This window comes from Felis catus, chromosome A1, assembly GCF_018350175.1.
Source record: "Felis catus isolate Fca126 chromosome A1, F.catus_Fca126_mat1.0, whole genome shotgun sequence".
NCBI lineage: Eukaryota > Metazoa > Chordata > Mammalia > Carnivora > Felidae > Felis > Felis catus.
This window is the reverse complement of record NC_058368.1, coordinates 47,454,952-47,470,374: the sequence shown is the minus strand read 5'-3', so window position 1 is coordinate 47,470,374 and position 15,423 is coordinate 47,454,952. Positions and strand designations below refer to the sequence as shown.

At 36.7% G+C, this 15,423-nt stretch overlaps 2 protein-coding genes across 7 annotated transcripts in view; one reads left to right on the top strand and one right to left on the bottom strand.

The window, feature by feature from the left end:
• The window catches only part of DIS3 (DIS3 homolog, exosome endoribonuclease and 3'-5' exoribonuclease), a 28,070-nt gene extending 18,797 nt beyond the window's left edge, over positions 1-9,273 (top strand). For all 3 annotated transcript variants that reach the window (XM_019827899.3, XM_003980443.6, XM_045054206.1), the window contains 7 exons: positions 2,957-3,043; positions 5,047-5,203; positions 6,564-6,778; positions 6,891-7,059; positions 7,195-7,353; positions 8,027-8,149; positions 9,029-9,273. In XM_019827899.3, coding sequence (XP_019683458.2) covers positions 2,957-3,043; positions 5,047-5,203; positions 6,564-6,778; positions 6,891-7,059; positions 7,195-7,353; positions 8,027-8,149; positions 9,029-9,112 — 994 coding nt within the window. In that variant the 3' untranslated portion in view covers positions 9,113-9,273. The remainder of the gene's footprint in view (positions 1-2,956; positions 3,044-5,046; positions 5,204-6,563; positions 6,779-6,890; positions 7,060-7,194; positions 7,354-8,026; positions 8,150-9,028) is intronic.
• A 3,142-nt stretch (positions 9,274-12,415) lies between these two features.
• BORA (BORA aurora kinase A activator) overlaps positions 12,416-15,423 on the bottom strand; it is a 28,907-nt gene continuing 25,899 nt past the window's right edge. For all 4 annotated transcript variants that reach the window (XM_045054237.1, XM_045054229.1, XM_045054232.1 and 1 more), the window contains 2 exons: positions 13,764-13,880; positions 12,416-12,734 (listed from right to left, as the gene is read on the bottom strand). In XM_045054237.1, coding sequence (XP_044910172.1) covers positions 12,708-12,734; positions 13,764-13,880 — 144 coding nt within the window. In that variant the 3' untranslated portion in view covers positions 12,416-12,707. The remainder of the gene's footprint in view (positions 12,735-13,763; positions 13,881-15,423) is intronic.

Below are 15,423 nucleotides of genomic sequence, written 5' to 3'. Positions count from 1 at the left end.
AGATTCTGTGTCTCACGCTCTCTGCCCCTCCCCCCTGTTCATGCTCTGTCTCTCTCTCAAAAATAAACATTTAAAAAAAAGAAAGACCTGATATATTTGAGCTAAAGATCTGGAAGAGATTCTAGAGAGGCAAGAGCTCCTTAAGACTCTTCTGCAGATTGTTTCTAATTTTAGTTAGAAATGAGTTTCCATATTGAACATTGGTTTTCAGATGCTTAAATAAATGTGGATGAACTTATTGCACTTTAGAGTTTGAAGTGATTTTAGAGATTATTTAATCCAATACCTTCATTTTTTAAATGATTAAAAGTTACATAGAAGCAGTCTTCCCAAAGATCTGATAGCTAGTGGCAGGTATGTGTCTCTTAGCTGTTATATCATTGGATTTGCCTAACTGCAACAGTGTGAGATAAGTAGTATCCAGGTACCCAAATGTGTTGAGATAAAGTAGGTAAAAGAAATTTGATTTCTAAAAGACATCCTTGGGGCGCCTGGGTGGCTTAGTCATTTAAGCATCTGACTTCAGCTCAGGTCATGATCTTGCAGTTCGTGAGTTCGAGCTCTGCATCGGGCTCTGTGCAGACAGCTCCGAGCCTGGAGCCTGCTTCAGATTCTGTGTCTCCCTCTCTCTGCCCCTCGCCTGCTCACACTGTGTGTCTCTCTCTCTTTCACAAATAAACATTTAAATAACAGAAGACATCATCAACCATCAGAGTGAAGCAAGTACAGCTGGCTTCCAGATGTTGGTCTATGGGTAACCATGCCCAATGCCCATCAGGGTAGGGTTACAAGCGGCTACTAAAAGTGCTTTTTTTGGGGAGCACAAGATGTTCTGTGTTGTGTCATGAGATGTGCCTATTTAAATTAAAATCCATTACAACTAATGGAAATTAAGAATTTAGTTTCTGAGTCACAGTAGCCACATTTCACTAGTCACTTATGGCTAGTCTACCATAATGGAGAATGTGAATAGAGAACATTTAAATCCCTACTGAAAGTTCCATTGGACAGTGTTGTTCTCTAGGTAGTTGCACTGAGCCATCCCTGTCTCTTCACACAGGTGAGTGAAGGTTTTTAGTATGCCAGACATCAGAAGAGAGTGTGTAAAGATAACTTCTAGAAAGTTTTAGGGGCATTTGGGTGGCTAAGTCAGTTAAGCGTCTGACTTCAGCTCAGGTCATGATCTCACAGTTCGTGGGTTCGAGCCCCACATTGGGCTCTGTGCTGACAGAGCTTGGAGCCTGCTTCAGATACTGTGTCTCCCTCTCTCTGCCCCTCCCCTGCTCATGCCCTGTCTCTTTCTCTCTCTCAAAAATGAATAAATGTTTAAAAGTTTTAAAAAGTTTGTTTTAAAAGCAAAATGAATAAAATGCAAATTGAAACTATATTCATTTTGGTGGTTTTAAAGTAAGGGAGAGAAATTTGTACTTGTAACATAGCTTCTCTTAATTAGGACAGGAAAGATAATTTTTAATGTCAAAAACAGTCTACTTAATTTAATAACTAGACAGTCATTTCCTGGTAAAAACACATCATTGAATCTTCTCAGTCTTAGAGAGAATTGCTTTTTAGGCCAGATGTATTAAACACAGACTAAACGTAGTGTAGAATCTTGTTGTAAAGACTGCGTAGCAAGAAAGGAAAATGGATCAAGATTCTCTCTCCAGTATTCCTTTGGTTGTTCTTCTAATAAAGCTGAAGAACTGAGGGAAAAGGTGAAGAATTAGCTTGCACCATTTCATCTTTTTTTCCTTTACATTTCCCCCTTTTCCATGATTGTTTAGGGTTACCCAGCTTCATTAAAATTCTTTAAAAAAATTTTTTTTAACGTTTATTCATTTTTGAGAGACAGAGCATGAGCGGGGAAGAGACAGAGAGAGAGGGAGACACAGAATCCAAAGCAGGCTCCAGGCTCTGAGCTGTCAGCACAGAGCCTGACACGGGGCTCAAACTCACGAACTGCAAGATCATGACCTAAGCCAAAGTCGGACGCTCAACCAACTGAGCCACCCAGGCGCCCCTTCATTAAAATTCTTTAAGTTGGTTTGGAGCTGATGAAAATAGCATCAAGGTATGAAGAAACATAAGATTTTCCTTGTTGGAATTTACTTTTCACAGGAGAACTTGCTAACTCATTAAGTGAACCATGCACAGAAAGCACTTAACATAGGGTGTTATCTGACATGTAGCATTCCAGATCAGTAGCTGTCAGTGTGTGTAGCATATCAGGGTAGTAGTTTATCAGTCCCCTCTATGTTGGCTGAGTGAACGTGGAGGTACTTTTGAACTGTGGGTCTTCTGATAGTACTCATCTACACATGGCAGCTTCTCTTTTGCCTCTCTCTGTCATCCCTTTCCCCAATTCATTATTTTCAGTAGTAAATAAAACCCTACCTGTTATCTTCTTCATTTGTAAAAGTGATTATAGACTCCTGTAGCTCAATAAAAGCCCATAGTTTGGGTACAGAACATATTTAGATTCTCAGAAGCACCAGGACTCTTATTGTGTTGCTATTGTCCTTTTTTTTTTTTTTTTAAGTTTTTAAAAATGTTTATGTATTTTGAGAGAATGAGAGAAAATGTGCATGAGCAGGGGAGGGGTAGAAAGAGAGGGAGAGAGAGAATCCCAAGCATGTTTTGTGTTGTCGGCACAGAGCCTGACAACCCCACAACCATGAGATCATGACCTGAGCTGAAATCAAGAGTCAAACACTTAACTGACTGATCCACCCAGGCGCCTCACTATTGTTCTCTTTTTAAATACATTTTAGATCTGTAAGATACAAAGCTTTCTATAAAAATAGAACATAAAACTTAGCAGGTTGACCTTAAAGCCTTCAGAAGGAAAACTGTTAATGCTTTTGTTATAATCATTTTCTATTTTAAAAGCATCACTTCTGGAATTATGTCTGTTATTGGCTCACTTGACTAATTTACCTCTTTGATTTTTATTTAGGGCTTTGACACTTTCTTCTCCAGAAGTTCGATTCCACATGGACAGTGAAACTCATGATCCTATAGATCTGCAGACCAAGGAACTTAGGTATGTAACTTTTAATGGGCATTAGATAAGATTTTTATCTTATCTTAAATGTAATATCTAGTATATGTAATAATAAACAAAATACATTTATACCCAAAATACCTATTTCTAGTAGGGCTGTGATTTCTGTAGTTTTTTGACTTATATAGAGAAAAGTAAGTATCATTTTGCTTTTTAGTCTATCTTATGTAAAATTGAGAAGTATTATTATAATAGAAAAATTTTGAACTTGAATTGGTCTTGATTCAACTTGATAATAGAACTTGACTAGTAATAGTTGTGGTAAGTAAAAGATTGCCCTAGTAATTTAATATTTAATGTAGAAGAGAATAGTGGTCAAGATCATGTGCTTTGAAGCCAGACTACCTAGGTTTGGATCTCACTTTCTCCAATGGCTCCAGACAAGTTACTTAACATTTCTATACCTCTGTTTGTTGGTAAAGTGGGATTGAATGGTACCTATCTCACAGGGTGTTAAGAATACCCATGTTATTGTTACTGTTGTATTGATTTAGGAAGAAAGGCTATTTTTGGTTAAATCAGAGTTAGGCCTCTTTTCCATGCCTCTTACCAGGTAATTCTGACATTAAATGTATACTTACACTTTTTTCCATTAGATAAACAAGGATTAAAAATGAGCATGCACTCAGGTTTCTTAGGACCAGAAATTTGAGTACATGCTCATTTTGTGCTTTATAAAATTACAAAATTAGAGCTACAATTAAAAAATACTTTTGGGTGAACTATTGGTCAAATATAAGTAATGTTAATATGAATAGTAAGCCTATTACTAAGAGGGTTTTTTTGAGGAAAATGTTGAATGTAACTTTGCCAAAGTAGAACATCATCCATTTCTTCTTACCAAGAAGAAAAAACAAATTTCTAACAGATTGTAGTTTTAAAGGTACGATTAGAGGCCTTCCTAATATTTAAAAAGTAAAAGGAATCTAGTCAAGAAGTTCTAGGATGTTGTTAAAAATGGAAACATGAATGAAAGATCAACATCATGTTAGTGACTTGGGAGAAAGAAAACACAGTGTAAACAGAACACAGATAATTTACTAACCTAAGTTGTAAATAGACATGGACTAACGATACAGAGTGAGAGGACTAGGAAATTGGTTAAGAGTTTTGAAGTCAGATTATGTGGGCTTGGGTCTTGTTACTACTAACTCCGACTTTGAGCAAGAGAATAATGCTACACATCCTTAGTTTTGTCATCTGCAAAACAGGACTAAGGTGTGTGTGTGTGTGTGTGTGTGTGTGTGTGTGTGTGTGTGTGTGTGTGTGTATGGATATAGATAGATATCTTACAACATAGTGCAATGTCTGGCCTGTAATAAATACCCAGAATGGCTAATGTAAATATAATTTCTTCATTTTTGTGATTTATTGGTGAAAATTTTAATTTTTTAAGCCCAAATTGATCTGATCTAAATAGCTTTTAATTCTTAGTAAACTTTTTAAATGCATTTATAGTTAAAAATCTCTTCAGACTTAGTAAAAGAAGGTGAAATGTTCAGTACAGTTTAGATTTTATATATTACTAGAGTTAGTGAGCTTTATTCATTTATTTTAAAGTTTATTTATTTTTGAGAGAGAGAGAATGAGAGCAGTGAAGGGACTCAGAGGGAGAGAGAGAACCCTAAGTAGACTCCACACAAGCCCGATGCGGGGCTCCATCTCCGAACCCGAGATATCATGACCTGAGCCAAAATCAAGGGTCAGATGCTTCACCGACTGAGCCACTCAGGTTCCCTGTAAAGCTTTTATTTTTTAAATGCAGTTTTAAAGTCTCTCACATGAGATTTACTTATGTAGTAGATGCATAGTAAGAGACTGTTAACACCACAGCTGAAAAATGAGAGTCAGAAGTTATTAAAAACAAGCATGTGCACACACTATGAATGTTTACATAGGAAGTATGTCTATTGTCTCCCTGATAGAGAAGATAACCTGGGAATAAATGTGATATCCTTGTTTAATGATTTTTCCGTTGGCAGAGAAACAAATTCCATGGTGGAAGAATTTATGTTACTTGCCAATATCTCTGTTGCAAAAAAAATTCACGAAGAATTTTCAGAACATGCCCTGCTTCGAAAACATCCTGCTCCTCCTCCATCAAATTATGAAATTCTTGTTAAGGCAGCTAAATCCAAGGTAAGGTCACATAGTTTGCAAAATCATCTGTATTTGTGTTGTGATCTATCTGTTGTACTATATTATCTGTATTTGCATCTACAGGAAAGTTGCGTTGTTTTTTGATACAAAAATATGACAGGAGTATCTTTGATTTAAAGAAAAAAATTTACCTAACTTGGATGTAGTCTTCTCTTCCCATACTGAAATCATTTGCTTAATAAAATTCTTTAATGTCCTTAAAGAGCACCCTATGCTACAGCCATAAGTTCCAGACTAAGTTATTTGCAATATTCTGAACATATGAAGCTCTTCCATATTTCTTTGCCTTTATACATGTTCTTTATGCCTGTGTTATTTCATGCCTCCTCTGAACTGCCTAACTTTAGAGACTTAGAAATAATTTTTTCCCTCTTCAACTCAGTTAAGCCCTCTTTATATCATGTCTCTAAGAAGTAACTCCATTTACTGCATACATTAGGGAAATGGAAATATCTAGAAAGGGTATTGTATCCTCCACCACATAGCTTTGGTTAGTGGACTTTCATTTAGGCATAATTACCCTTACCCTTGAGGGGACTACGGCTTACATTGGTTTTCTTTGGATCACTTATTCAAGTCCAACCTTTCCTGCCCAGAATAGAGCTGGAAGTAGTATTGGGCCTCAGGGTATTATTCTAATGGAATGGTGTTGGTTTCTGATTTTTCAAATCTTTCTGGTGGGCCTACTACTCCTATCATGTCCATAAGAATGGAATTAGCTTCTCTGCTGTAAGGCTTGCACTGTAAATTGGGGAATTTTCTCTTACTGTCTTATTTCTTCCTAAGATCTGGGTAGAGGAAGGAGGATTTAAGTATTTTTGCCTCCTCTCCCACAGTAGAACAAAGCAGTTACTTTGATGTATCAGCAGATTGGGCTTTAGTGACCAATAAAGTTTTAGTTTGCTTCTGGCCTTTACTTCTACTTTGAATGGAAGGAAAATAAATACCTGCAGGGGAAATCCAGACATGCTGACAAGGATCCAGATCTGCTTTGATTTTTTTTTTTTTTTCCTATTGCAACAAAGAATAGGCAGGCACCAATTGGACTTGGAGAAACGGAGCTACTGCTACCACCGTCCATTTCCCCTTTGAAACTTCTGCAGGAGGTTGATACTTAGTACCTTTAAATGCATTCAGAAAATTTTCAGCTTTGATGTTACACAAAATAATCATTACTTTCTATAAATTATTTGTAGTTCTCTTAGGTTAAGGAAAAAAGGTATAAATACCATCTGGTCAAGACCACCATATTTATTCAATATAATTTGTGTTTTGAAGACATGATGGTACTGATTTTAAAATGTTTAATATGATGCTCTTTCCCCTTCATTGCTCTTAGAATTTGGAAATTAAAACCGATACAGCCAAGTCCTTGGCTGACTCTTTGGACCGGGCTGATTCTCCTACCTTCCCGTATCTAAACACTCTCTTAAGGATATTAGCCACTCGCTGTATGATGCAGGCCGTGTACTTCTGCTCTGGAATGGATAATGATTTTCATCACTATGGCTTAGCATCCCCTATCTATACACATTTTACTTCACCCATCAGAAGGTACTTTTTTCTTATAAAATTATAGGAGATAGAGAATAGTTGATTTTCAATTGTGAAAAGATGCTTTAATGCTAACATAGTGTGATTTTTTCTTTCTCCTTCATGTGTCTAGATATGCAGATATCATCGTTCATCGGTTGTTGGCTGTGGCTATTGGGGCTGACTGTACTTACCCAGAGTTGACAGACAAACACAAGCTTGCAGATTTATGTAAAAATCTTAATTTCAGGCACAAAATGGCTCAGTATGCCCAACGTGCATCAGTAGCTTTTCATACTCAGGTATTTGCCCTCTGTCAGTAATATTGGAGAGATGAGGTTTTGTTCACCTTTAATTTAATTTCAGAATGCTTTTTGTTAATTTCCAAAAAAAATACTTTAAGATAATCCTTAATAATGTTATATGTTATTTTACAGTTGTTCTTCAAAAGTAAAGGAATAGTAAGTGAAGAGGCCTATATTCTATTTGTAAGGAAGAATGCTATTGTGGTGTTAATTCCAAAGTATGGTTTAGAAGGTACAGTCTTTTTTGAAGAAAAGGACAAACCAAAGCCAAGGCTTATTTATGATGATGAGGTATAGTATTTCTAATGTTCTTGTTTTGTTTTTTTTTCTGGAGGGGGCACTTTTTTTAATGGTACCTAAAAAGGATAAAATTATGTTTTGTATGCTACAGTTACTTGTGCCAACTAAGTTTGTTCTGTTCATAATTTCCCACCTCCGTATATCTTCTCACATACAAGTGTTGTCCTTGATTTTACGTTGTGTAGTTTCCCCCTCCAAGGAAAACTTGAATTATGCTTTGCACTAGGCAGACAGATGCATTAATGGAATAAATGATTGCTTATAGCCTGGAGGAATTTTTTAAACCTCTTTCCAGCATCTCTTATCTGACACACTCCCTACTTCCCTAACCTTAATAGAACTACAAAACAGCAGACCTTGCCCACAGTACCTTTTCTTCTAGTAGACCAACAATTTGCTGATGAATGGGGTGAGAATCCTGAGATGAATGAATGTATACAGTGGGACCATTTTACTGAAAATGGGTAGTATGCACATAAATAGGCCACGTATACGTGAAGCTACTAGATTGATGGTTTTTGTTATATTGAACACCTAGATGCTTATTAAATATGGAAGTAATTATTTAATGTAAACTTTTAAATCAATGTGAAAGATAAAGAACTAGAACAAACCTCAAGTGTATGAAAGCAGTTTAAAAAGCAGTAAAATATGTTTTGTTTAGATTCCTTCACTTAAAATAGAGGATACAGTGTTCCATATTTTTGATAAAGTTAAAGTGAAAATCATGTTAGACTCATCTAATCTTCAGCATCAGAAAATCCGAATGTCCCTGGTAGAACCACAGGTAAGACCAAACTTAAACTGTCCGTGTTGTGATGGGATATAGCACATATTGTGTGAAAAACAGGAGTGTGGTCATAAGTTATTTCTGTTCAGGAATAGAGAATTGGGGAGCCTGGGTGGCTCAGTTGGTTGAGCCTCCAACTCTTGATATCAACTCAGGTCGTGAACTCATGGAGGTGGCATCGAGCCCTGCATAGGGCTCTGCACTGAGCATGGAGCCAGCTTGGGATTCTCTCTCTCCCTCTCTTTCTGCTTCTCTCGCTCTCTCAAAAATAAATAAACGGTAGAAAAATAAATAAAAATAAAGAGGATCTTGTAAATAGTGTAGAGGCCAGATATTTGCATAGCAAATATATTTTGTGACTGATTTTCCTAAGCTGTGGGATCCCAGATATTGGGGATTCTTTGGAAAAGGTCCTCAGTATCAGATGCTGAGACATCTCTGAGATATCCTGCCTGGTCCCTTCTCACTTTAATTGGTTTTGAAATCTGAACTTTTGAAGATTAAGTATGTTTCCCCCTAAGATACTGGTTCTTAACCTTATTCTGTCCCACACACCTAAGGCCTCTGATGCTGACTGTTACAGGGGCCTAGCTAGGGTAAACTGGAAGTGTTCAAGTTCAACCACACTTTACAAATGACAGTGACAGTGTCACTGACAGCTTACCATCCAGAGACTGTCTACCTTTTACATTTTAAGCCACCATTTGTGTGTGAAATATGTATACTTTGTATGGAAAACCTTTACTTTCTTCTCCCTCTCTATCCCTATATCCTTTTAAATTTGAAGTTGTCAGTGGGGAAGGGGAAGATGAGAATGAGATTTATTCTTATTTAATGCTTTTACTGACCTTTTTTTCCCTGTTTGCATTACTTTAGATCCCAGGAATAAGCATTCCGGTTGATACTCCAAACATGGACATTAATGAACCAGAGAGAAAGAAGAAGAAACGTGAGAAATAGCTACAGTCAACAAAAAAACTTCAAACACTGGTTTCCTTAAAACAAAAAAAAACAAAAAAAAGAAACCTTGAGTGAACACTTTTAAACCTAAGAAGTGTGTGATACAGTTTGTTACTCTTAAGTACATTTTAATAGTTTTAAAAATTTGCATTTTTATTGAACTGTTTGTTGACTGTGTCTGTCCCATCATACTACTTCATTTCTGAATTGAACAGAACTATTTATGCATAAAAATTCAATTGAATATCCATCACGTAAATAGTGACAGGATAGCAACTTCAAGGATCTGTAAATATCATTTAAATAGAGCATTCGTCTGCTTGCTAAAGAACAGATTAATTTTATAAGCAATTTGATTTTTTAATATTGATAGAAAAAACCTATCATTTTCCTATGGAGGAGGATAGAACATTTGAGAAGTCAGGAACAATCTGTTCTTTCTAAATCTTGAAAGCTGTCCGTGTTTGGTGTGGCAGTTATTAGATTGCAAGACAATGAAGTCAAGATTTGTCAAGGAATTTAGTCCTTTGCCATCTTTAATTTACCTCATTTATTTTAAGTGTTCCCTTACTGTTGAAAGCTTCCGGTATTTTTATTAGTGGTCCTTAAACAGCTGTGAGTTTTTGGGAATTGGATGTTGTAGGAAGGCAAGAAGTAGGATATTTGGATCTGACTGGAAAAAGTTTTTTTTTTAATACCAAGAAGTGTGATCACCATCCTTGACCTTAGAGCTCACAGTTTCCCCTCCACCCCTCCAAGTAAGGCATTGGGACTCAGAGAAGAGAGAGGGCACATTAAACATGTACGTTATGTTTCTTATAAAAAGTAGGTCATTAATGGCTTTTAAACTGCATACATATCAGGTTCTGTAGGAAAGGGGGGATCGTGTTAAGGACATATTAAAGGGAACAATTGAAGTAAGTATTAGTTTGGTATGTCTTGTTAACCACAAAGATTAGTAATGATTATTTTTTAAGAATTATTTTGAGATATGGGGCGCCTGCCTCAAATATGAGATATTTGAGATATGGGGCTCAGTCGGTTAACGGTCCGACTTCGGCTCAGGTCATGATCTCGCAGTTCGTGAGTTCAAGCCCCACGTCAGGCTCTGCGCTGACAGCTCAGAGCCTGGAGCCTGCTTCAGATTGTCTCTTTCTCTCTCAAAAATAAAGATTAAAAAAAAAAAAGAATATTTTGAGATAGAGTTACCTTAAAAAAAAGATTTTACTTAGCTTATCCAATTTCTAAAGTACTTACAATGTACCATGCTCATCACCACGTCAGGTAAACTGTCTCTGCCTTGAAGTGGCTTGTGGTGCAATGCCAGAGAAAGGACTGGCAAATATATCAGCAGGCATACTCAGTGGGAATAATTACAATGTGTACAATTTAGGCACTCTAGTTTTCCTGTTACTGAGGAAAACATCCCAACATTGAGGCAGAAATTGTTCCAGTTTAAAGAAAATAACTTGGAGTGGTCTTGGGTCCAAGTAGTAAGTGAACACGCAAGAGCAGGTGCCAATAAGCCATTTTCTGTAAAGGCCCAGCCATGTTCGACGATGCTGGACAGTCTGTGTTACAACACGGTACTCAACTCTTCCATTGCAGTGCGAAAGCAGCTACAGACAGTATGGAGACAAGCCTGGCTGTGTTCAAACAAAACCTTGCATTTAAATATCACAAACTTCATGTGTCACAAAATATTGCTCATTTGATTTCCACCGCCCCACCATTTAAAAATCCTTTGCCAACAGCCCGTAGTTTACTTGCGACAAAAGGAAATGGGGGCTTCTTGGTTAAAGCAATGGCTAACCTTCTACTTTCCAAGTTTGTTTTCTTGTGTGTCATTTATGAGGAAGACCTGATTCAGGAATTAGTCCTTATTGGGGAGTTTAAGATGACCAGAAACCAAATTTTCATCCTAACGCTTCACCTTTGGTAATCTAATGCTTCTAGTGCCAGTTATTAGGCGAAGTAGCATATGTGGAATATTACACTTAAAAAGCCCTGTTAGATAAAACCACTTTCCCCATTTAATAGATGACAAGATGAAGGTTTTATGTCCCAGATCAAGTAGTAAGTGATGATGGATTCGAACCCAAGCTATAATCACTATCTTATTTCTTGTGCTATTAAGAAAACATAGCCAGGGAACCGAATTCCTCCTACTGCACAGTAGTTGTTAAATTTAAGTTTATATTGATTCTAAAGCCCATGTGCTTAAGGACTCCATTTCATAATAGAGTCTTGAGCAGTGGACCTAGTGACTAACCGCTTAATGGTTAGTGTGCTGGGGGAGAGGAATCAGGTACACAGGAAGAAATGGTCTTTTTGCAGGTTAGCAATAAATTTATAAGGTGCAAAAAATAAAGAAAATGACACAATGATAGTATGTTTTTATTTTCTAGGGCTGCATATGAATTATTCCTCCATCTTTTGTATAAGATAACTTTGAAAAGGTGATTTGCAAATATGCATATACATTCTCCAGAGGTAATGTGTCCAAAAAATTTATACTTCCCTTCTACTCCCAATGTGAACTTTAAGATTTTAAAAAATCAGTTTTGTGTCTGCCCAACCATAATTTTATAGGCCTAAAGTCATACAGGAACTGTGTCACCCAGTCCCCACTGATTTATTCCTCCCCAGCCAAACTTGAGCTGAAAACAATGTTCCAACCCTAGGGATGGAGATCTATTCTGGGCATCCCCACTAATAATGTATGATTTTTTTTTTTTTTTTTTAAGTTTATTTGGAAAGAGAACTCATGTGTATGTGTGCACGGTTGGGGCAGAGAGAGCGATTCCCAAGCAGGCTCTACTCTGTCAGCAGAGCCCAACATAGAGCCCGAATCCATGACCCTGAGATCATGACCTGAGCCAAAACCAAGAGTGGGAAGCCCAACCGACTGAGCCACCCAGGTGCCCCAATAATGTGTGATACTAAGATGCTATTTGGACCTTTCTAGTGTTTACATTTTCAAAAGTAGTAACTGGAACAGCTATCACTGGAACCAAGAATTTCTGCACAGAAATTAACAAATCAAGAACAAAAAAGTCTGGAAGCCTTCATCTTTCTATTTTTTCAATTAAGTTTGCTTTTTATCTAAGATCTATTTCTTTCACAAAGGTTATAAATGTAAATTCGTTTTATGTAAAACAGTACCCTCACAATTTTACATGATCTCACAACTACTGCCAAATTCAGTGCTGTTGGTAGGGTGTACTAACTAATCAGCAGTTCACTGGCCCTGTAGGATAGGGGCAAAGTCCTTACTCTCAAATTTATTGTTAAACACATCAATCAAGGTAAGTACAAAAATATTTATTAATAAAAAATACACTTGTACTTCAATGACTTGAAAGTTCCAGGAGTTTTTCTGTTGTTCCCATGTCACTAAATTAAGCCCTTGATTTTTCACATTAAGGGGGAAAGAAGAAAAGCTAAACCTGTTAGTTAAAGCAACTTTTTCCCAATCACGATCACATTATTGATCCTGTGCGTAAAAAATATGTGAGGAGCCATTCACTGATGGTCTTTGGTTCTGAGAAGTTATTCTATGGACTGCTGCCTTGGGAGGATTTGCTGTTCTCATTCAACACCTCTGTGTTATGCGGTCTTCCTGTGGGGGGAAAAAAACAGAAAATACCTTATTTGCTGCTTGGATAGGACCATCCAAGTGTGCAACTATTATGTGAATATTTTTTAAAACTGGAATGAGGATTTCCTTATGAATACTAAAGGTACAAGTGAAGATAGGATTTTCTAGAAGTCCATATTCTGCAACCAAAAGAGTAGTTTTCCTATATCCTAATGCTTGCTTACTTTTAAATGGGCAACTACAATCCCACCTCATGACAAAATGGACGAAAGAGAAATTAAGGTGGCCTCCACATTAAATCTTCATATTCACTGGAGAGTTGTGTTCACTGTATTGTGTTCATTAATAAATTGGCATATAAAAATCAAAGATTCTCCCAATTAGTGCCTAAAATTAATGTTTATTCAAATATGCATATATATATATATATATATATATATAAAACCATCCTATCTAGAAAGTTCAGTAAATGTCCTAATCAAAAGTATATCTCTGTACAAATACTTAGTAGGTAAGGTATGTGTTATTTCTGGTCTCCAAAGGCTCTTGGATTTTTAAGAAAAAAGCACTTAACCTTTGAGAGTTCTTATTTTGATGTGTAGTCTCAGTTTGAAACGTTAAAGGCAAAAACCTATCTTTCCCTTTAGTTTTAAGGAAACGCGTTCAGGTGCCAATTCCAAAATAGGACTAGTTCTCCCTCTCCAACCTCTTAATCTCTCCCATAGCCAGAGTTATTTAGGAAAATGAAGTGTTTTGATTTAAAAAGCACGTTCTGTGGTTAAATGAACTGAAAATAGGATGAGGCTTAAACATGATAATTAAAAAAAATTTAAGCAAAATGGGGTGGAAAAAATATTGAAAATGGTCATTTATTTTTGTTTATATTTTTAAGTAATCTCTACACCTAATGTAGTGCTTGAACTCCCAACCCCACGATGAAGAGTCACATGCTCCACCAGCTGAGCCAGCCAGGCGCCCCTGAAAAAAAATCACATTTAGTAAATACTTATAACCTACAACCATATCAAGCTTTCTCTATTTTTTCCATACCTTTGTATTAAGAACTTGAGATTTATTCTCAACTTCCAAGGTTTGTGCATCACTGTCTGCTCCAACCGTATCCATAATATTGCTTCCACAATTCTGTGTGTTATAGCCACTATCCATCTGATAGGGAAGAGAAGGAAAAATACCAAGGATAACACTGCAAACTAATTCACTTATCCACAAAATCTGAGAAACTTCTTTTATGTTTAAATAAGTAAAATTAAAAATATATAAAATGTATTTCTAAAATTATGTACATTGGGGTGCCTGGGTGGCTCAGTCGGTTAAGTGGTTGACTTTGGCTCAGGTTATGATCTCACAGTTTGTGAGTTCGAGTCCCGCATCAGGCTCTGTGCTGACAGCTCAGAACCTGGAGCCTGCTTTGGAGTCTATGTCCGCCCCCCCCCCCCCCCCCCCCCCCGCCCATCCCCAGCTTGTGCTCTCTCTCAAAAATAAACATTAATAAAATTATGTATATTTATTTAAAATATATAGTTAATAATTATATAAATATAAGTGAATCATTATATACTACCACTCACAACTGAACAAAACAATGTATTATTTATTCCTGATCATACTGAATGCAATTGAAAAGTAATATGCAAACATAAAATGTAGTTTTACATAGAACTGGTTGTTCTCCAAAGGAGTCATGGTACTATACCATTCCTTTTACTAAAATATATCTTGTAATTTCGTTTAGAATCCGGGAACAAGCCAGTATAAACTTGCTTTCCTGTTACCTTGTGATCACACTCAGGAGATAAAAGTGAGGATTACAATCAACTTCAAATTCCAATTTATTTACCAGGCTTGTCTTTGAATGGCTTGACTGTATCTCTAAGATTTACTAACAGGCATGCTATCTTTAAAAGTACTCAAAATAATTTATTTTTTAAAAGGTCATTTACATTATACTCACACCCACTGCTGACACACAAATCTTACTTCATAATAATACCACGTATACAATGGCTCTAGGTGTTAGTTCAACTTTTCGTTTTAATTAACTGTAGCATTCTAGGATGTACTCTTGGCAGCCCCAAATTAAACAAGGGATTCTGGCAAACTGCAGTTTGGGCACATGTATAATAAATATTTACTGAGTGCCTAGAAAAGTGCCAGGGCCTGTAAGGCACTCTGTATAATGCCATTCTTACTGTGTCCGTGCGACAACCCTATTAACTTCACACATGAGGAAGTGAAGGGTCAGAAAGGGGACTTTCACAGTATCAGAATGCAGTGATGAAGAGCTGAGGCTCCAAGCCCTGTGCACTATACACACACACGGCATCTACCTGCACAGTGCTGAGCACCAAACACAAAACCCCACAAGGGGAGGGATTCACCCTGCACTTAAACTCTTTCTTGCAAATTAGGTTCAGAAGGAAGGAAAAGATTGTGTATTTTTGTCCCCATCACCAACATCAGTATATCCTAAGTAATATCCTATGTGCATTCATAATCTTAAGAAAAATGTTTCCAGTTTTCAGAGATGGATGCCTATGTGTTGACCACTGGGAGTAACATTGTATTTGAATAACCTAAACACCTAAAACACCTAAAACAAAGACAAAAAAAAACAACCTTCCATTACATTCTAGGGGAAACACCTGGTTGTGTTGCCATTCAACAGCTATTTGATCAAAAATATAATTAC